Source organism: Saimiri boliviensis, chromosome 15, assembly GCF_048565385.1.
Source record: "Saimiri boliviensis isolate mSaiBol1 chromosome 15, mSaiBol1.pri, whole genome shotgun sequence".
NCBI classification, from domain to species: domain Eukaryota; kingdom Metazoa; phylum Chordata; class Mammalia; order Primates; family Cebidae; genus Saimiri; species Saimiri boliviensis.
In genome coordinates this window covers 91389180-91411770 of record NC_133463.1, presented here as the reverse complement: position 1 = coordinate 91411770, position 22591 = coordinate 91389180, and the positions used below count along the sequence as shown (strand labels likewise).

Here is a 22591-nt window from a genome sequence, read left to right as displayed (position 1 = left end):
TTGTCTGTCCATCCCCCACCCACGGGCACAGATGCCGCCTGCCCTCCGAGGCCAGGCTGAGCCCCAAGCGCTGCAGCCCCACCCGCCCGCACACGTCTCCCGCTGCGCCTCCCCGTCCCCAGCAGGGTCCCCCAGGGGTCTGCACATCTGTGTCCGCGGTCGGAGTCACGGGCCACCCTGCCCCTCACACACACAGCACAGGCGGCACCGCGCCCCGGGGCACACGCTTTATTGGGGTTGGAGCCGGCGCTAGAGGCCTGTGCCCGGGAGCTGCACTCGCACCGGGAGCAGCACCTGCAGCTGCTCAGCCGGCGGCCACTGGGCCTTGGTGACGAAAAAGACGCGGAAGTGCTCCAGGCGCGCCTCCTGGAACTGCGTGGGGCTGTACTCGGGCTCGTCCGTGGGCCGCAGCAGCGACAGGTACCGCTCCTGCTCCAGCAGGCCACGGCTCAGCAGCGCCTGGGCCAGGCCGGGCTGCACCGCCTCCAGCTGCCGCTGCACGGCTGGGAACAGGTCCACCTCGCGCAGGTCGAACACCAGCGGCTTCCCGTACCTGCCCCAGGAGGCTGATGAGGCGGGGTGGGGCCGGGGGTGGGGTGGCTGTACCTGACGCCCCGCCTGCCTCACCGCAGAGCCCCCAGAAGAGCCAGTCGCATCCTCTCCGGCCTCAGGTGCTCCGGGTTTACCGTGTCCACATAGTTGGTGTCCTGGTAGCGCAGGAAGGTAGCCGCCTGGCCCGAAGGGTCGATGACGAGAGGCCACCTGGGGACAGCGTGAGGTCGGTGCCGTCTGTCCAAACCCCAGCGGCCTGGAACCACGTCCGGCCGGGAGCACTGACCGGCCGTCCGCTCGGATGCGGTCGCCCACGTCCTTCATCAGCACGTCATGCAGCTCCGTGACCTGGCACTTAAGCCCCTGCACCTCTTCTTCACCTGTCGGGGTGGCAGAGTGCAGCTGACAGGCAAGCCAACGCCGCCCCCCACCCTGGGCTGTGCCTCCCAGCCCCCAGCCGGCGCCCCATGCCAGGCCCACCCTCCTGCATCTGTTCCCGCAGTGCCAGTCTGGCCAGAGCCAGCGCCTCCTCAGCCTTCTGGGCCTCCTGCTGCAGCCTGTCCACCTGGTCCTCTGCGTCCTTAATGGCCTGGAGGAGGGGCCACGCTGACCCTCGCTTGTCCCATCCCATGCTCTGGCTGGGGAAGGCTCCTGCCCGGGCCTCCTCCCCACCCCACCCAAGGAGGCCACCATTGGCTGGTGACTCATGTTTGAGCGCGAAAAATCCTGGGCCTGGGAGGGAGGAGCCCTGGGCTGCTGTGGAACAAGGAGGGCTGTTGAGGCACAGCACGTCCCACCTGCAGCGTCAGCTTCGTCTTGTCCGCGTGCCTCCGCTCACACTGGTCGTGCTCTGAGATCCTCCGGCTCAGCTCGCAGTAGGCCTGCTGCAGCTGGGCGGGCGTATGGGCAGGCCCTGGCGAGGCCGGCCAGTGCCTTCTGACCAGGTCACTTCCTCGCCTAGCTCTTCCCCTGGGTGCCTGTCCCCCCGGCTCCTCCCTGAGGTCACACTCACCTCCTTGGAACACTGTTGCTGCTCCCTGGCCAGCTGCTGGACCTTGAGGGTCAGGCTAGGGAACGGGAAGGAGCTGGGGCAGAGGTCCCTGCCAGCGTCCGCCGTCCCCGCTCCCCGCCAGCACCTCCCACACCCCTCCTGCCCGCCACACCACTCAGCCTCGGCCTCCTGGTGCCGCTGGGCCTCCCGGGCCCGGCGCTGCTGCTCTGCCTCCATGTTCTGGAGCATGGCCTCTGTGAGGCTCAGGTCCCACGAATGCAGCACGCTCACCACCGCATCTAGCGAGGCCACCTGTGACAGATGACATTTGTCCGGCACTCAGGGTGCCCGTGTTCCAAGTCTCCTCAGCCCGGAGAGGAGCCGCTGCTCTTCCATTTGGGAGAAAGGGCGCCATTGTGCAGAAAGGCCTCAGTGCTCACAGCTGGTGTGTGGCAGGCCCTTTGGGTGCAGCCATCCCCAAAGCCCAGGCCACCAGGATTTCTCCTGGGCTCCCTGACCAAGTCCAAGCAGGAACCTGCTCCTGTGGCTGGGCCTCCAAGGGCTTCCTTCCCCCTCACGGCCCCCAAGGACCCGCCCCAGGCTTCCTGCCTCTGCTGGACCCAGGTGCACGCCTGCGGCCTGGGCTGCTACTGCTGCTTCCTGAGCAGGCGGCCGGCCCGCAGCACGTGCACCGTGCGGCTCCCTCTGTGGTCCCTGCAGATCTCTGCCTGCACAACGCAGCCCCTGGGGCTGCCGCTGCCTCTCACCCTCTGGAGCCCCCAGCACTCCAGGAGCAAGGAGTGGGTGCAGAGAGCTGGGCTCCAAGGCCAGCCGCCCAGGGCGAGGCCCTGACTTCCTGTCTGTGGAGCTGGGGTGGGGCTCAGAGGAGTTGCAGTGAAGAGAGAGCAGGAGCTCAGGGCAGACCCACATGCGCCTGGTGGCGGCCCAGTCCCGGCCTCACCCTTGACCAGGAAGCTGTTTGTTCATGGGTGGCTGTGTGTGTGAACGCTGTTTGCCCCACGCCTGCTCTGGGAAGGCAGGGCTGACCAGGGCCTGCTGTCTAGTGTGGCTCCCTAATAACTGGATGGTGGCGGAAGGCGGCCAGGCAGTGGCTGAGGAGGGCCAGGTGGTGCAGGGAGACTCTTGTACTCAGAATTAGGCCTGGGAAACAGTTGGGGCCCAAGGAGCTGTCGGCTGGAGAGCAGAGGCCTGGGAGGAGGAGAGCAGGTGGCTGAAGGTGGGCGCCACAGCCAAGAACAGACCAGGAAGGTGTGGGCAGGCTTGGCAGCGGGGCCAGACAGAGGTGACAGACACGGGCCACGGAGCAGGCAGAAGGCAGCACTGGGTCGGGGTCAGCAGTGGCGTTCCCACAGAGCGAGGCGTTTGTGATATGGAAGGAGGGCGCCAGGCGCGGGGGGAAGCGGGGGAAGATGAGATCTCCGCAGCTCTTCCAGGGAGACTGGCCACAGATCCATGCAGACAGGGAGAAGGAACAGCAGAATGGGGACGAACTCGCAGATGTGGGGAGGGACGGGGCCAGAGGAGACCAGAGGGAGAGGAGCAATGGCACAGCGGGCAGCGTGGCCTCAGGTGACGGCCATCCTGGCTGAGCAGGTGCCAACTCAGGCGCTCACCTACAGACGCGGGGGCGGTGCAGGGGCCTGCAGCTCCGAGGGTAAACTCACCTCCGCGGCCACCCGATGGGTCCGCGGGCCAATGACAGCCTGAGGACCAGCCCTGTGCTGTCTGCTTCACAGCAGCTAGGAGCAGAATCTCAAAGCCCACCAGGGCCAAAATCAAAATGTTACGCAGACCTTTGCTTTAAATAGAGCGCAAATACGCATGTTTCTAGACATTTAGACACTGCTTGCTTTGTGTATGCTGCAAAACTGAACCCAACATCATGCGGATGAGACAAACCCTGGGGCTACAGAATCCTTCAGGCGGGGCTGCCCTCTGCTGAGCGGCTCCGCCTGGTGCCAAGCCTCCGTGAAAACCTGTCCCAGAGCCGCCGGAGTGAGGCTCACTGCCTGCTACTGCCCCCTCCTGGCCCTGTCCTTTCCTCCATCAGCCCCCAAACCCTCCAGCTTCTGAGCCTCATTCCCCCGCAGCCACAGGGCTCCTTCCTGTCCCCTTGGGGTCTTACACTGGCCAGTCCTCCTGTCTGGAAGCCCCTCAGACGTTCACAGCTCTCATTCCCTCACCGCCGAGTTTTCCCTTGGATGTCACCTCAGCAAAGCCCGCTTTGGCCACCTTTCTTAAGATTCCAGCCCAGCCCTGCCCGCCCTGGTAGCCTGGTATCTCCACTGCACTCAATTGTGACAGAAGGGACTTTGTTTGGTCAAGGATGTGCCCCAAGCACCTAGAACAGCACCCAGCACAGGCCTTCTGTCCGCTGGCCCAGTGGCTGAGTAGTTCCTAGGTTAGCGTACACCTAATTGTTTTGGCAGATAAATGGGTACACAGGAGAGACAACCACACAGACATATTCATTTGTGCACATTTCTCTGCACATTCGTCAATGACTGTCTACATTTGTAAATATAAATTTACAAATATGAACGTGGGTGGGTGAGTGAAGGCATTTATGTAAATGTAATCCTCACTCTGGGGTCCTAAGGACAAAGGGTGACTTCAGCTTAGCTTAAAATCACCTCAATCCCTGAAATTGGCAAAATGACTCCAGACTGTTAGTACCCCCAACACATGGCAAAAGCTAAATCCTCAGTGAAAAAAGAGTGAAAAATACCTTCCTAGGCTTCAAATTATTCCTACCAATAAAACACATGACATGGCCAGGCAAGGTGGCTCATGCCTGTAATCCCAGCACTTTGGGAGGCTGAGGCATGCAGACTGCTTGAGCCTAGGAGTTCCAAGACCAGCCTGGCCAACATGGCGAAACCCTGTCTCTACTAAAAATACAAAAATGAGCTGATGTGGTGTGTGGGTAACCCCCCACATAGGCACTGAGGAAGGAGAGCTGAGCAGAGCCCTGGCACAGTTAGGGCTTGAGGAATATCTCACTTCATAGTGTCACTACTCAGCTATTTCCTTTTGTATAATCCTTTACATAATCATATATTAGTTTATAGAATTAGGGCTTGAAGAATCCCATTATATAATTCTCTCTATGTAATCATTAATAGTTGATAGTATGAGTGCCTGAAGAATATTTCCCTACGTATATACATATAATTATATCTTAGTTAATAATCGGAGGAATGCCTAGAGTGGACACAGTACAGAGCATGAATTGAGAAATAAGCAGCTTATAATCAGAGGAATTCCTAGAGCAGACACAGTGCAGAGCATGGTTTAAGGGAAAACAGTTATACCAGGACAAGACTCCACGGCCCAGGCGGCAGCGTTCAGTGTCGTAAAGATACCCGCTGTGTGGCAGGCTTGGGGCGAGAGCCGCTCCTCCTGATGAAGGAGCTGCAGGACCCTGCTCCAGTTCCTGTGGAAGGCTGCCCTCAGACCGGCAATCCACCTTGGGGACTGTGAACTTCATTAGCTCTTGCTGCTGTGCTGCTCGAAAAGCATCTTCCCATAGAACCCAATGGAAGCTGCCAGAAGGTGGTGGTAACTTTGACAGCCCTGTCACTGCTGTGTGACTTAAGCATCCTCCCATAAATCTTCTTAGAAGTAGTTTGCCCATAGAAGTCTTGCACACTGCACCCTCTTCACTGTGCAAGGCCCATCTTCAAGCCTCGGTGACCTAATGGGGGTGGACCCCTTGTTTTATTGCTCATGACCCAATCACTATCCTTAAAGATGATTTCACTCACTGCCCTGCCCCCTAACCTATACACAATAAATACTCAGGCTTCCGGACACTCGGGGCCTCGCCTGACTCCGCTCATGGGTGACGTGGCCCCCCGAGCCCAGCTGCGTTTTCTTTGTACTTCTGTGTCCTGTCTCTATTTCTCGGATCCTGCGCCTCCGCACAGCATCAGGCTCACCCTATGACCCTGTGGGGCCCTCAGCCCTACAGTGGTGCAGCACGCTGGTAGTACCAGCTAGTCCAGAGGCTGAGGCACAAGGATCGCTTGAACCTGGGAGGCAGAAGTTGCAGTGAGCTGACATCATGCCACTGCACTCCAGCCTGGGTGACAGAGGGAGACTCTACTCAAAAAAATAAAATAAAAAGGAACAGGAAAATACAAGACAATATCAACAAAAACCTGCAGAAACTACAGATTATAGAAATAGCTCCATGAGGGATCAGGATATTAAAGTTATCTACAGGTTTTCAAATAACTATATTTACTCTGCTCAAAAGAGAGACTAGATTGAGAATTTCAGCAGTGAACTGGAACCAAATAAAAATTTTGACATGAAAACCAAAATTAAGAACAAAGTGCATGGATTTAATAACTAGCTGGATACAGCTGAAGAGAGAATTAGTAAACTGAAAAACATGTCACAAGAAAATATCCAGAATAAACTCAAATAAAAGGATGGAAAATACAGAAAAGAGGGTAAAAAACGGTGGTAGTTATTGGTGCTGATCATCAAACACGTCCATCCCTCCACCTTCTAGACATAGCATAGGATTACACTTCCTGACCAATTTATGGTTACGTGGAGCCGAATGACTAGATCTGACCAATAAGCTGTAAGTTGAAGTGTTTGTGCCAGACCCTTCTGAACTCTTTCCCTCTGGAATACTGACTGGCAACATTCAAGATGGTGGTCGCCTTGTCAGCTTGGGTCTCTAAAAGACTACAGTTAGCAGAAGCCCTCTGTTAACCCTCAATGGACATGAAGCATAAGTAAAAAATAAACTCATTTTGTTTTATGCCATTGAGATTTGGAGACTGCATGTTCCACAGCACATCTGTATTAGTCTGTTCTCCCACTGCTATAAAGAACTACCTGAGACTGGGTAATTTCATAAAGAAAAGAGGTTTAATTGACTCACAGTTCTGCAGGCTGTACAGGAAGCATGGCTAGGGAGACCTTAGGAAACTTACAATCATAGCAGAAGGCCAAGGGGAAGCAGGCACATTTTATATGGCTAGAGAAGGAGGAAGAGAGAGTTGGGGAGGTGCTGCACACTTTTAAACAACCAGAGCTCATGAGAACCCACCACCATGAGAAGAGCATGGAGAAATCCACCCCCATGATCCAATCACCTCCGAGCTGGCCCCTCGTCTAACACAGAGGATTACAATTCAACATGAGATTTGGGTGGGGACACAGAGGCAAATCATGTCAACACCCTAGTCTATTCTGGCTGATACAGAAATGTAGAGGCTATGGTGAGACCTACCGAATACATATTTGGAGAGTGAGGATAAGGACAGAAACAAAGAGGTAATGACTGAGAACTTTCCAAAAGTCACTCATGGGGAAAAATAAAAACAAAACAAGGCGGTAAGACTAGCTTTTATCTGGTGTAAGGCTTGTTATAAAGCTACTGTAGTCAAGACATGAGTGTTGACACAGCGTAGATCCACGGACCTATGGAACAGTACAGCCATCCCAGAACAGAGCCATGAGTATACAGACCCTTGACTTAGGGCACAGGTGATGGTGCAGAGTGAGGAGGGTAGTCTTTCACAAAGACTGTGGGTGCTCTCAGGACAACTCTGCATCCATATGAGGAATAAAGCTTGAACATGACCTTTATTTCATGTTCAAAAACAGACCAAAAGAGCATACAAAAATCTATTAGAGTGGATGATGGCTCTGAATGTGAAGGATTTAGAAGACAGCATAATAAAGTATCTTTATGTCCTTGGGAGAAGGGAGGGACTTCCTTAATTGACATGAAAACACCAACCATAAATGAAAAGAATGATAACATTTACTACAGTAAAACAAAATTTTCCATCAAATTATAACATTAAGAGAGTGAAAAGCAAGTAAGTCAGAAGACACCTATAATACATACGACTGATAAAGAGTTTGATCTAGCCAGGTGCGGTGGCTCAAGCCTGTCATCCCAGCACTTTGGGAGGCAGAGGCGGGTGGATCACGAGGTCAAGAGATCGAGACCATCCTGGTCAACATGGTGAAACCCCGTCTCTACTAAAAATACAAAAAATTATCTGGGTGTGGTGGCACGTGCCTGTAATCCCAGCTACTCGGGAGGCTGAGGTGGGAGAATTGCCTGAACCCAGGAGGCGGAGGTTGCGGTGAGCCGAGATCGCGCCATTGCACTCCAGCCTGGGTAACAAGAGCGAAATTCCGTCTCAAAAAAAAAAAAAAAAAAAGAGTTTGATCTAGAATATATAAATAAGGTCCATAGAGCAATAAAGAAAATAAATCAGGCAACTCAGAGAAAAGTGGTCACTAATGTGAACAGGCAGTACTTAAACATATATAACCAACTGGCCAATACGCCTGAGTTCTCACTTTCATTAACTGGCAAGGAAATGCAAGGTAAAACTGCAATGAGATACCACTACACATCCACCATGAGTCTGCATTAAAAAACACTGGCATAGACCAGGTGTGGTGGCTCACACCTGTAATCCCAGTACTTTGGGAGGCCGAGGCAGGTGGATCACCTGAGGTCAGGAGTTCAAGACCAGCCTGACCAACATGGAGAAACCCTGTCTCTACTAAAAAATACAAAATAAGCCAGGCATGGTGGCACATGCCTGTAATCCCAGCTATTTGGGAGGCTGAGGCAGGAGAATCACTTGAACTCGGGAGGCGGAGGTTGTGGTGAGCTGAGATCACACCATTGCACTCCAGCCTGGGCATCAACAGCAAAACTCCATCTCAAAACAACAACAGTAGCAATCACAACGTCTGTGAGAGCATGATGAGGCCATGGGACTGTAACACATCATTAGTGGGAGTGGATAAACTGGTACAACCATTTTGGAAAACTGTACACGTGTACCAAGAGACATACACAAGAATGTTCATAGCAGCATCATTATAGTCAAAGCCTGGAAACAAGCTGAACACTCACTGGCAGTAAAATGGATAAACATGTTACAGATATTTATATAAAGTCTCCATAACGGCCGGGCGCAGTGGCTCAAGCCTGTAATCCCAGCACTTTGGGAGGCCGAGGCGGGTGGATCACGAGGTCGAGAGATCAAGACCATCCTGGTCAACATGGTGAAACCCCGTCTCTACTAAAAATACAAAAAACTAGCTGGGAGTGGTGGTGCGTGCCTGTAATCCCAGCTACTCAGGAGGCTGAGGCAGGAGAATTGCCTGAACCCAGGAGGCGGAGGTTGCGGTGAGCCGAGATCGCGCCATTGCACTCCAGCCTGGGTAACAAGAGCGAAACTCCGTCTCAAAAAAAAAAAAAAAAAAGTCTCCATAACAATGAGCGCGAATGAACTACAGCTACAGACAACAAGACTGAATCTCACAAATATGGCCTGTAGCAGAGGAAGCCAGACAGCAACGAACAGCTGCCATGTAAATCATTACATAGAGCTCAGAAACAGGAAGCAAAGCTATATTATTTAGGCATTCATGCTTAGGAATGAAGGGATGAATGAATAAATGGATGACTGACTGAATGAATAAATGGGGGATGATGTGAAGATGTAATAAAGAATAGGGTAGAGAAAAGAAAGTAAGCACTGACAAGCCCACAGCCAACAGATACTGAATGGGCAAAAGCTGGAAGCATTCCCCTTCAAAACTGGCACAAGACAAGGGTGCTCTCACCATTCCTATTCAACATAGTATTGGAAGTCCTGGGCAGAGCAATCAGGCAATATGAAGAAATAAAAGGCATCCAAACAGGATGAGAGGAATTCAAACTGTCTGTTTGCAGACACCATGATTCTATATCTAGAAAACCACATAGTCTCAGCCCAAAAGCTCTTTCAGCTGCTAAACAACTTCAGAAAACTTTTAGGGTACAAAATAAATGTACAAAAATCACTAGCATTCCTATACACTAGCCATAGCCAAGCTGAGTGCCAAATCAGAAAGGCAATCCCATTCACAACTGACACAAAAAGAATAAAATACTTAGGAACACAGCTAACCAGGGAGGTGAAAGATCTCTACAATGAGAATTATGAAACACTGCCCAAAGAAATCAGAAAAGACAAAACAAGTGGAAAAACATCCCATGCTCATGGATAGGAAGAATCAATATCATTAAAATGGCCATACTGCCCAAAGCAATTTACAGATTCAACACTATTCCTATCAAACTATTATACCAAGCATATTATTCAAAGGACTAGAAAATACTATTTTAAAATTCACATGGAACCAAAAAGGAGCCGGAATAGCCAAGGTAATCCTAAGCAAGAAGAACAGAGCTGGAGGCATTGTGTTACCTGACTTCAAACTATACTACAGGGCTACAGTAACCAAAACAGTATGGTACTGGTATAAAACAGGCACATAGATCAATGTAACAGAATAGAGAGCCCAGAAACAAGGTTACATACATATGTACAACCACCTGATCTTCAACGAAGCTGACAGAAACAAGCAATGGGGAGAAGACTCCACAGTCAATAAATGGTACTGGAATAACTGGCTAGCCATAGGCACAAGATTGAAGCTGGACCCCTTCCTTACATCATCTATAATAATCAACCCACGATGGATTAAAGACTTAAATGTGAAACTCAAAACTATAAAAACCCTGGAAGACAACCTAGGGCAATACCATCCTGGACATAAGAACGGGCAAAGATTTCATGACAAAGACACCAAAGGCAATCACAACAAAAGCAAAAACTGACAAGTGGCATCTAATTAAACGGAAGAGCTTCTGCACAGAAAAAGAAACTATCGTCGGAGTACGCAGACCACCTACGGAATGGGAGACCATATCTGCAAACTGTGCATCTGTCAAAGGTCTAACATCCAGCATTTATAAGGATTTTATACAAACTTACAAGAGAAAAACAACCCCACTAAAAAGTGAATGAAGAAAATGGGGCTGGTCTGAGTGCAGTGGTGTTTACAATTCGACCAGTTATAGATTTCTTTATTACTTCTCCACTCCCACTGCTTCACTTGACTAGCCTAAAAAACAAAAAGAAAAAAGAAAATGAACAGTTTTCAAAATAAGACATGCATGTGGCCAGCAAGCATGTGGGAAAAAAAAGGCTCACCATCACTGATCATTAGAGAAATGCAAATCAAACCCACAATGAGATACCACCTCACACCAGCCATAATGACTATCATAAAAAGAAAGTAACAGATGCTGGTGAGGTTGAGGAGAAAAGGGCACACACACCGGTGGTGGCGGCGTGAAGTAGTTCAGCCCCCGTGGAAAGCCGTGTGGCAAGTCCTCAGAGACCGCAAAGCAGAACTACCATTCGACCACCAATCCCGTTACTGGGTATATACCCAGAGGAATAGAAATCAATAGACACATGCACATGAATATTCACTGCAGCACTGTTCACAATAGCAAAGACGTGGACTCAAACTAAGTGCCCATCAGTGACAGACTGGATAAAAAAAAAAAAAAGTGATACATGCACACCATTGAATACTAGACAGCCATGAAAAAGAACAAGATTGTTGGAATTCACTTGGGGTGGCTGACAAAATATTACAGAAAATATTACGGAAAGTTGTAGATTAGTCTCAAACCTTTAGGAAGGCCAAAAGTTTTCACTGGGGCAGGCCAAAGGTGGCCAGCCAGTCAGTCCATGACTAGGGACGAGATCGGGAGGATAAAAGGCTTTCCCAGCTTAAACCCGTTTACCCCACATCCCTTTGTCTCTACATTAACTGTTTGCTCATGCAAACTTTGTGCTGGATGGCCGTCTCAGGGGGAGGGCAAAGGAGAATTCCCCATGAACAGTGTTTACTCCGGGCCCGGAACCTAAGTTTTTTATCATTTGTATAACCACTCTTTTAACCATGTTAATTACCCACAAGTGTGTTGACTTAGAACCTGTTTGCAGTCTTTTACCACGGAGAGGGAGTGTTGGTTGATTGGTTGCATTTCACCCATCCCTCGCCCACTGGAATCCCTGCAATGGTGTGAGAGCGCATTCATCCCTCCGCTGTTGAGTCAGGGTCTGCAGAACAGACCTCCCCAGGCCAAGCAGTCAGTAAGTCATTGGGACCCACTGGAGATGGCCAAGCTTGGGGAGGCATTGTTTCAGGCCAGGAATTCATCACGGGACAGCAGTTACCAGCACAACAGAAACAGCTTCAAGCTCCATCGAGCAACACAATTCAAACTGCTGCTTCCCAAAGCCAGCGGTTCCTGGCGAGGAGCACGCTGGACGTAAAACCCCAGGAACAAGTGGGGAGAAATCACACACAAAGGCAACAAAGAAACGGGAACCAGGACCAGGACGCACCACAGAGACAGGAATTCGTCTGAAGCAGCGGCAATACCGAAGAAACTCAGCCCCCTTAGGAATTAATAATCGGCAAGGCAATCAGGTGTATGTTTATAAAAAGGTCAGAAAAAAGGCATTACAGGCTGGGTGCAGCGGCTCACACCTGTAATCCCAGCACTTTGGGAGGCTGAGGCGGGTGGATCACAAGGTCAAGAGATCGAGACCATCCAGGCCAACATGGTGAAACCCCAACTCTACTAAAAATACAAAAAAAAAAAAAAAAAATTAGCCAGCCGTGGCGGTGCGCGCCTGTAGTCCCAGCCACTTGGGAGGCCAAGGCAGGAGAATTGCTTGAAACCAGAAAACGGAAGTTGCAGTGAGCCAGGACTGCACCACTGCATTCCAGCCTGGTGATAGAGTGAGACTCCATCTCAAAAACAAATAAAAAAAGGGCATGACAGGCCAAAGCCAAGTGGCTGAGCAAAAAGAAAAAAAAAAAAAACGGGGGAAATGCTCCCGCAGAGAAGCTCTGCTCAAGCTGGCCCAGGTGGGGCAGTGAGCAGCGCCAGTGCACGGCAGCCACCCGGAGCGGCCAGCTCAGCTGCCATCCGGGGCCTGCCATCCCGGGGGACCTGCCATCCCGGGGGACCTGCCATCCCAGGACCTGCCACCCCGGGACCTGCCATCCCAGGGGACCTGCCATCCCAGGACCTGCCATCCCAGGGGACCTGCCATCCCGGGGCCTGCCATCCCAGGGGACCTGCCATCCCGGGGCCTGCCATCCCAGGGGACCTGCCATCCCGGGGCCTGCCATCCCAGGGGACCTGCCATCCCGGGACCTGCCATCCCAGGGGATCTGCCATCCCAGGACCTGACACCCCGGGACCTGCCATCCCGGGAGACCTGCCATCCCGGGACCTGCCATCCCAGGACCTGCCATCCCGGGACCTGACATCCCATGGCCTGCCACCCTGGGACCTGCCATCCCAGGGGACCTGCCATCCCAGGGGACCTGCCATCCCGGGACCTGCCACCCCGCAGCCTGTGCCGCTGAGCTGCTCTCCACAGGTGTCCCACGGTAAAATTTCATGTGTTCTTTGTATACGAGCAACATCCCAAATTGTAATTCTCTGCTAAGATTTAAGTAAATTTAAGGATTTGTAAAACCTTTCTCTGATATTAGCCACTGTTGTTATTCCAATTCTACTCTTAACGTGGCTCTTTTAAAATCCAATTTAAGTAAAACAGTAACCTCTGAAGGGAGAGAAATTACAGCTAGCCATGAAATGAGTGAGGAGCAATTAAAAGCCAGTCACACAGCTTTGCTCCTCTGTTTAAAAAGAAGTTCCTCATGGATTAATATGCTGCGAAACCCGTTTTCTATCTTAAAAGGCAGCACCACCAGCACAGGCTTTATTTACCCTTAATTTTGTAAATTTAAATGACAAATTTCAATCAGCTATAAAAGAAGGCCCACGAATTAGTTAAAAATCAATTAAAAGCTAAGCATGTAAAACCACACTTTGCCCTTTAAAGGAGAACTCTGAACCAAATTAATATTAGTTGAATAAGGAAGTAAAAATGTTGTGCCTGTTCTCAGAAAGTGAAGGAAATTTGTACGTAAGTAAGGTGAAAACATTCCCATGAACGGCTGATGAGAGGGAGGCTCTGCTCAGCTAGCAGGTTCCTGTTTTCAGAAGTTTGCCCGTTTAAAGCCTGAAAACTCAGTTGCAAGATTTAAGCTATTCGGCCTGTGACTTTAAGCACATGGTTAAAGCATATTCTTCGAGTCTCTGCTTCAGAGATGCTTTCTAATTTCCTTTTAAACGTCGTATTACCAATTTCAGCTTGCCACGTCAATGAATTACACAGTTAATTACTAAGTTATAAACCTGATATCATCAACATTCCTTTAAAGAAAGTGTAAAAAAACAAAGTCAGAGAGAGGGAGAGAAAGAGGTAAGGAAGGCAGAGAGTCGCAGAAAGTAAAACAAAAGACACGGTAAACGGGAAAGAAAAAATATTAAGGAAGTTATAAGATTGCACCTTTAGTAAGGAAGGTTATAACACACAGTTAAAGCCTGTCTAAGTTTGTCAGTGAAAGTAGTAAAAAATGTTACAGAAAATGTATGCAAGTAGGTTGTATAAATTTTGTTTTGAAAGATTAAGCAAGTTTTAAAACATCAGCTATTCTTAAAATTCCATGTGTAAACATATTAGTTAAAAGTTAAAGAAGTATCCAGCTTTTCTGGGAACTGGACATTGAGATAAAGCACTACAAGCTTTTCTTAAAGCACTGACCTGCTCTTTTACAAAGATTATAAAAAGTGTCTCAGTACGGGCACAAGTCCCAGAATTTCCAGGAACCAGCACCAGCCAAGAAACTGTGTCCTCACCAAAGGACGGAAAGGAGAAAGCCCCGAAGCCAGCCTAAGAGACCCTGCCACACGACCTCACCAGCCCCGGACATCACCTCCTCCGGGAACGCTGAGGACCAGCAAGAGGCTACGTGAATCCTGCTTGGGATTTGTTTTTTATTCTTTCACTCTGCCTGCAACCTGTACTTGCTACACGGCGTCAAGCTCATCTTGTAATCTACAGTTCTCTGCCCTGGCACCTAAAGTGACACCCGCGTCACAGCTTCTGACAGACTAACTGCGTAACTAGAAGAGATGAACGTGCCGCAGGGAAGTCCCTCGGTAGCGGCACACGGTAAACTGAAATGCAAGGAACGCTCCAGGTCAAACCCAGAGCATTCGCGGTTACGCTCACGGCTTCTGGAGTCTCGGCCGTCGTCCGGCCCGCGTGGCCGTGGCATCTGCTACTGTCAGTACCAACAGCTGCTTTTGTCGATAATCTGGCCAAAAATGATGACCAGGTGTGCGAGGGCACCTCTCCTGGCTTTCCCAGGATCATCGAACCGGCTTTCCCAGCTTAAGTCAGTTTACCCCGCATCGCGCCGTCTCTACTGTTCACTCACGTAAACTCTGTGCTGGACGGTCCTCTTAGCGGGAGACCCAAGAGGAATGGCCCGGTCGTTTTCTCTGTGTTTACTAAGAATGTTGACTCTGGGCCTGGAACCGACAACTTTCATCATTCCTATAACCACTCTTTCACCATGCTAATTATCCACAAGTGTGTTGACTTAGAACCTCTGTGGGCAATCTTTTACTGAATAAACGGAACCATGGAGAGGGAGTCTTGGCCGATTGCTTGCATTTCGCCCTGTGCAAGCAGCGGCGAGCATTCCTAGCCCACGGGAATCCCTGTAATGGCGTTGAAAGTGCGGTCATGCCTCCTCCGCAGGTGGTGATACACGTCTCATGAGATCACGTCCTTTGCAGGAACACGGATGGAGCTGGACGCCACTATCCTTAGCAAACTATTGCAGGGACAGAAAACCAAACACCGTATGTGCTCACTTGTAAGTGGGAGCTAAAGGATGAGCACTTAGGGATACAAAGAAGGAATCAAGAGACACTAGGGTCCACCTGAGGGTGGAGGGTGGGCGGAGGAGAGGGCAAGAAGAGGGAACTGCTCAGAACTGGGCATCATTCCTGGCTGAGGAAACAGTCTTTGCCCCGGATTACCACACAAATCCCCATGACGAGCTCACCTACATAACAGACCTTTACATGCACCCCGAACCTAAACTAAAAGTTTAAAAAAGATGACTTAATATCTCTGGGCTTAACTTTCTTTGTATATGGTAATAAAATATAAAGTCTTTATAATAAATATAGTCTTTGGCCGGGCGCGGTGGCTCACGCCTGTCATCCCAGCACTTTGGGAGGCCGAGGCGGGTGGATCACGAGGTCGAGAGATCGAGACCATCCTGGTCAACATGGTGAAACCCCGTCTCTACTAAAAATACAAAAAAATTAGCTGGGCGTGGTGGCGCGTGCCTGTAATCCCAGCTACTCAGGAGGCTGAGGCAGGAGAATTGCCTGAACCCAGGAGGCGGAGGTTGCGGTGAGCCGAGATCGCGCCACTGCACTCCAGCCTGGGTAACAAGAGCAAAAACTCTGTCTCAAATAAATAAATAAATAAATAAATACAGCCTTTCTATATCATGTAGGAATATTAACAATACTACAATCAGTTTTGTTGAGAAGATTAAACTGGGGACTTTATACATATTTCAGTAAAGTTTTCTAACTGGAGAAAAAAGGAAGCAAGTATTATTAAAATTCAGGATATGATTATCTGGGGAGAGGTGTGGTATTCGGGCAGCATTTTATTTCTTGAGTCAGGTGGTAACTACATGAGTATTTCCTTTGTGGTAAATAATTGAGCTACAACTCGGATTTGTGCAACGTTCTGTATGTCATTTGTATTTTACAGAGGAAGACAAAGATGTACAAAGTCCAGGAGGGGCTAAAACCAGAGAAGGGGTGAACGGACATCTAGATAAATCAGATGGAAGGGTGAACAGACATATGAGTGAGGTGATGATTTCGTGACTTAAAAGAAATTGTGAATACTCATTTAAAATAATAATAGCTACCAGCCGGGCGCGGTGGCTCACGCCTGTAATCCCAGCACTTTGGGAGGCTGAGGCGGGTGGATCACGAGATCAAGAGATCGAGACCATCCTGGTTAACATAGTGAAACCCCATCTGTAAAAAATACAAATTAGCTGGGCATTTTGGCGTGTGCCTGTAATCCCAGCTACTCAGGAGGCTGAGGCAGGAGAATTGCCTGAACCCAGGAGGCGGAGGTTGCGGTGAGCCGAGATCGCGCCATTGCACTCCAGCCTGGGTAACAAGAGTGAAACTCCGTCTCAAAAAAATAAATAAATAAAATAATAATAATAATAATAGCTACCATTCCTTGAGAACTGACTCTATACCAGGAATTGCACTAAGGAATTTCTTTATCTCATGAATCTTCACAAAGCAGGCTGTTATCAGCCCCATTTCTTAATATATGGAAACTGAGATTCAAATAAGCTTCAGAACTTGCCAAATTTCTGTCTGTAAGTGGAAGAACTGGAATAGATAGAAGATGAATGAAGAGATAAGAGGATAATATAATGAGTGAACTTATGAGTGTCTTAATGAATCGGCAATAAATGATAAATGAATGAGTGAATAAATGAATTAAACTATAAGACAACGAAGATTAACTGAATGAACTGATTAAAGGATGAAGGGATACATGAAAGACTAAAAGATGAATGAGTGTTGAATGGGTGAATGAGATAAACAAATGGTTGGTTGGGCAAATGGATGGATGAACTGATCGGTGAATTTATTGTTCAACAAAATGTTTCAGTGCCTGTCACGTGTCTACCAATACACATGACATTGGGCATACGATCACGGGGTGACCGCGACACAGTCCTTCCTGGCTTCCTCATAATTTTCTGTCAAGTAGACAGCATAAACCTGTGTATGAATAGATGAGCGGATGTCTGAATGAACAGTAGATAAATGAATAATTATTTAAACATGGCATTAAGGTTGGAATTGGCACATTAATGAGTGAATTGGCTGCTAAGTCTATAAATAAATGATTCATGGACGGACCTGGTGGCTCACGCCTGTAATCCCAGCACTGGGAGGCCAAGGTGGGTGGATTACCTGAGGTCAGGAGTTCGAGACCAGTCTGGCCAATGTGATGAAACCCCGTCGCTACTAAACACACAAAAAAACAAATTAGCTGGGCATGGTGGTGCATACCGGTAGTCCCAGCTACTCAGGAGGCTGAAGCAGGAGAACTGGATGAACCCAGAAGACAGAGGTTGCAGCAAGCCGAGATCACGCCACTGCACTCCAACCTGGGCAACAGAGCAAGACTCCATCTCTAAACACGTAAATAAATGACTCATGAGTTAATAAGATAATTATGAATTGATGAAAGAGCAAGCCAATGCCTGGAGCGAGACTGGATGAAGTGGGTCAGTGTATGGACACAACGATCAGTGAATGGTGGAGCGTCAAGCAATTCTCCTGCCTCAGCCTCCTGAGTAGCTGGGATTACAGGTGTGTGCCAACATGCCCATCTAATGCTGTATTTTTAGTAGAGACAGGGTTTCACCGTGTTGGTCAGGCGAGTCTCGAACTCCCAACCTCAGGTTATCCGCCTGCCTTGGCTTCTCAAAGTGCGGGATTACAGGCGTGAGCCACCACGCCTGGCCTATTGAGTCTGTTTATTTCTACTTGTAGCTCTTTTTTTTTTTTTTTTTTTTTTTTTTTTTTTGACGTGGAGTCTTGCTCTGTTGCCCAGGCTGGAGGGCAGTCTTGGCTCACTGCAATCTTGGTTCACTGCAACCTCCACCTCCCAGGTTCAAGCAATTCTCCTGCCTCAGCTTCCCAAGTAGCTGGGACTACAGGTGCCACCACACCCAGCTAATTTTTTTTTTTTTTTTTTTTTTTTGAGATGGAGTCTCACTGTGTCGCCCAGGCCAGAGTACAATGGCGCAGCTTACTGCAACCTCCGCTTCCCGGGTTCAAGTGATTCTCCTGCCTCAGCCTCCCAAGCAGCTGGGACTACAGGCGAATGCCACCATGCCCAGCTAATTTTTTGTATTTTTAGTACAGACAGGGTTTCACCATGTTGGCCAGGCTGGTCTCAGTCTCTTGACTTCGTTATCCCCCACCCCCAGCCTCCCAAGTAGCTAAGATTACAGGCATGCGCCACCACGCCCAACTTTTTTTTTTGTATTTTTAGGAGAGACAGCATTTCTCCATGTTGGCCAGGCTGGTCTCGAACTCCTGATCTCAGGTGATCTGCCCGCCTCAGCCTCCCAAAGTGCTGGGATTACAAGCGTGAGCCACCACACCCGGCCAAAAATTGGGTTTTAAAAATGGATTTAACTGCTTTGCTAAACTGAAGGGATTTTCAAGAGTGGCCTCATTTTCTGTTTAAAATTCCTAACCTCAGTTCTTCTTAGAGGTGCACTCACAAATCCGGCTCCCTGTCTCACAGGGACTTTTCTAAGAGGGTACATGTTAGACACTTACTGTTTAGAAGGAAAAGGGAAATTGTTCATGTCCTTCTTACATTATTTTTTTCCTCAAGTTGGAAAGGGTTTAAGGGAGCATTGGGTTCAGATCCTTCCTGTAGCCCCCTGGTCGCCCTGTCCTCGACTTTGTGAGATGTATTGTAGGGGGCAAGTTAGGGGGGCCCAGGGCTTTTCATTGGGTGAGAGCTCTTTACTAGGCTTTTAATTTTTCTTTTTACATGAAAACACGGGTGTTCATTTAGTAATTCAACAAAGAGCTTGTTACAACTGCGCTAAGTGTGCCTGCTCATCAAACTCACACTCTTGCAAAACCGTCATTAAAAGTTTCACTTTCACTGTTCCCGGGTCTCTAGGTCCATTCTTTGGGTTTAAACACTTCAATTTGTTCCTCACACCCGGGAGGCGGAGGTTGCAAAGAGCTGAGATCGCGCCACTGCCCTCCAGCTTCCCTTCGGCTGTCCTGGGAGGTGTGAGGAGCGTCCCAGGTATGCAACGCCTCCTCAGGTGTTCACCTGCCATCATCACATCCTCTTCGGTGAAATGTCTCTTCATGTCCTTGCTCATTTTATGCCTAGATTGTGTGTTTTATTTGCTGTTGAAATTTGCGTTCTTTGTATGTTCTAGACACATGTCCCTCGTCAGATGCGTGGTTTACAAAGGTTTACTCCCGTCTCTGGCTTGTCTTTTCCTCTTGACAAGTCTTTCACAAAGCAAACGTTTAACATTTTGATGAGGTTTAGTTTATCAATTTGTTTTTTCCTTTTGTGGATTGTGTTTTTGTGGATTGCGCTTTCTGTGCTACGTCCAAGAACTTTTCACCAAGTCCCAGGCCCCAGAGATTTTCTCCTATGCATTCTTCTAAAAGTTTTGTAGTTTTACACTTTACATTTAAATCGATAATCCACTTTGAGTTAATCTTTTATAGGGTGTGCACCTCCGGTCCACACTAACCCCTTTGCCTATGGACGGTCAACACTCCAGCACCATGGAGTGCATGACCCCCTGGCACCCAAGGGCTCCCCCAGCACCCCCAGCTGCTGCCCTTCTCAGCTCTCCGGGCCTCCACGCCCCAGGCAGCAGGTCTGCCAGACACCCCAGCACCCCTGACTCCCACTTGAACCTCTGGACACCTCACAGTCTCCTCGGCCACTCCCTAAGCCCACCGCCTCGGCCCTGCCCCTCTCTACCAACCCAGAAAGGACCCTTTGCAGACAAGGAGAAAGAAGAGAGGGGCAAGACAGGCTCCCAGGCAGTACCCACAGGAGGAGAGTCGAGGGGTGGGTCCCTAGGCGAGCAAAGGCTCTGGCAGTGGCTGAGTGGAAGCATCTCCCAGGTGTCCGCGTGGGCCTGAGGCAGAACACAGGCTCCAGGTAGCACCTCCAGACTTTCGTGGGATGTGGGGTGGGGTTGGGAGTGGGGTGAGGGAACATAATGACAGTCGGGAGAGGGACTGGTGTTCAAGTTAAGTTGATTTAAATGAAACCAAGGCAGGCGAAGTCCGTGGCCTGGTTTTCCAGCCACTGCTCCAACAGGCAGAGTCAATCCCGGGCCCAGGACAAGTCCAGGCATGGTGTCTCCGGTCTAGCCCAGGGCAGACTCTATTTTATTCTCATTCTGTTACCCAGGCTGGAGTGCAGTGGGGCAATCTCACTGCAACCTCTGCTTCCAAGTTCAAGCAATTCTGCTTCAACCTCCCGAGTAGCTGGGATTGCAGGCACCCACCACCAGGCTCAGCTAATTTTTGTATTTTCAGTAGAGGCAAGGTTTCACCATGTTGGCCAGGCTACTCTCAAAATCCTGAGCTCAAGTGATCCACCACCTCTGCCAGCCGAAGTGCTGGGATTACAGGTGTGAGGGCATGAGCCACCATGTCCAACCACACTGGCATTTTTTTTTTTTTTTTTTTTTTTGAGACAGAGTTTCGCTCTTGTTGCCCAGTCTGGAGTGCAATGGCACAATCTCAGCTCACTGCAACCTCTGCCTCCCGGGTTCAAGCGATTCTCCTGCCTCAGCCTACCAAGTAGCTGGGATTACAGGTGTGTGCCACCATGCCCAGCTAATTTTGTATTTTTTTTGTAGAGATGGGGCTTCTCTATGCTGGTCACACTGGTCTTGAATTTCCGACCTCAGGTGATCCGACCGCCTCAGCCTCCCAAAGTGCTAGGATTACAGGAGTGAGCCACCCCACCTGGCCCAGATTGCCATTCCTAACACGGCATAACTCCGTGGCCAGCCAGAGTTCCTACCTAGAGCCTTTTCTCTGGAAAGCGGGAGTGCAGAGAGAGAGGTTGTATTCGTGGGCCCCGTGCTTCCCCCACCACCATGAGCTCTCTGCCAACCCTGGAGTCGCCAGCCTCAGTTTCTCCATCAGTAACACCACTTCCTCAGGTAAAGCATGGAAGGAAATGATATGAAATCCGACACAAAAAGGCATTCACAAAATGGGAGTGGCTTCTGCCTTCATTGCAGACTGACAAGTCAGGACTTCTGGGAAGGGAATGGGGCACTGAGGGGCTAGCTCCAGCAGGGCCACTCGGGCTCCTGACAGCTTTCAGACACAGTGGGTGGGGCGAGTCTTGCCCTGACAGAGTGTGCACCTGCTAGACTCACACCTGCCTGGTCCACACCTCCCGCGGCCCACACCTGCCCGGCCCACACCCGGAGCCCACATCTGCCCGGCCCATACCCGGAGCCCACACCTGCCAAGGCCCACACCTCCGGGGCCCACATCCGCCCGGCCCACACCTCCGGGGCCCACACCTCCCGGGGCCCACACTTCCCAGGCCCACACCTGCTCAGGGGTGCTCCCGTCCTCTGCGTACACCCGTGGGTCTGCTCCGAGCTTCAGAAGCACCTCCACGGCTTCCAGGTGGCCCCCAAAGGCTGCGCGGTATAGCGGCGTCCGACCGAAGGCGCCCTGCGAGACGGGCTCCTGAGCAAGACCCAGGCCTCGTCCCGGGGGAAGGAGGCCCCCGCGGGCTCCGGACCGCGCCCCCCTGCGCTCGCTCCGGCCTGCAGCCCACGGCGCCCACCTTGCTGTTGGGGCTGGCACCGAGCTCAGCCAGCAGCTGGATGGCCAGGGGCTGCCCGCCCGCGGCCGCCTCGGACAGCGGCGTGTTCCCGCTGCTGTCCTCGCACTCCACCAGGGCCACGCGTCGCTGCAGCCGCCGCGCTTTGCCCGCCTCGTCGTGGCCCACGCCCTCGCGGGTCAGCAGCTGCTCCACCTGGGCCGCCCGCGGCGGTCACCGCGCTTGGCTCCGCCCACGCGCCTCGCTCCGCCCACGCACCACGCACACGCCCCCACCGCGCGCCCCGACCCTTCCCGCCCCCCACCCGGGCCCGGCCCCGGCCCCGGCCCCGGCCCCGCCCCTGCCCCGTCCACTCGCCTCGCTCCGCGCCACGCCCACGCGCCACGCCCACCCGCCCACGCGCCACGCCCACTAGCCAACCACGCCCACGAGCCCCGCCCCCCGCTCCCGGCCCCGCCCCTGCCCACTCGCCTCGCTCCGCGCCACGCCCACCCGCCCACGCGCCACGCCCACGAGCCCGCCACGCCCACGAGCCCCGCCCCCCGCTCCCGGCCCCGCCCCTGCCCACGCGCCTCACTCCGCGCCACGCCCACCCGCCCACGCGCCACGCCCACGCCCCGCTCCTGCCCTGGCCCCGCCCCGGCCCCGCCCCTGCCGACCTCCTGCAGCACCGCCCGGATCTCGCTCACGTCCCCGTCGAAGGCGGCGTCCAGCAGGCGGCGGCGGCGCTCCAGCTCCTCCCGCCGCTCCCGCTGCGCCGCCTCCTCCTGCTCGCGCCGCCGCCGCGCGGCCT

The 22591-nt window shown here is 51.3% G+C and overlaps 1 protein-coding gene across 6 annotated transcripts; it reads right to left on the bottom strand.

Annotated features, from left to right (window-relative positions):
* Positions 1 to 12: 12 nt before the first annotated feature.
* Positions 13 to 22062, bottom strand: LOC104649947 (IQ motif and ankyrin repeat domain-containing protein 1). 6 transcript variants are annotated; one of them, XM_074387277.1, is made up of 8 exons: positions 21802 to 22062; positions 21561 to 21686; positions 1565 to 1855; positions 1350 to 1442; positions 1033 to 1141; positions 839 to 932; positions 628 to 762; positions 13 to 553 (listed from the first exon to the last, which is right to left on the bottom strand). In XM_074387277.1, the coding sequence occupies exons 3-8, from the start codon at positions 1790 to 1792 to the stop codon at positions 250 to 252; spliced, it is 963 nt and encodes a 320-aa protein (XP_074243378.1). In that variant the 5' UTR covers positions 1793 to 1855; positions 21561 to 21686; positions 21802 to 22062; the 3' UTR covers positions 13 to 249. The 6 variants fall into 6 exon arrangements, with proteins under 6 accessions (XP_074243378.1, XP_074243377.1, XP_074243376.1 ...); XM_074387276.1 differs by having other exon boundaries at positions 628 to 932; XM_074387275.1 differs by having other exon boundaries at positions 13 to 932; positions 1565 to 1619; positions 1716 to 1855.
* Between the last annotated feature and the right edge of the window lie 529 nt (positions 22063 to 22591).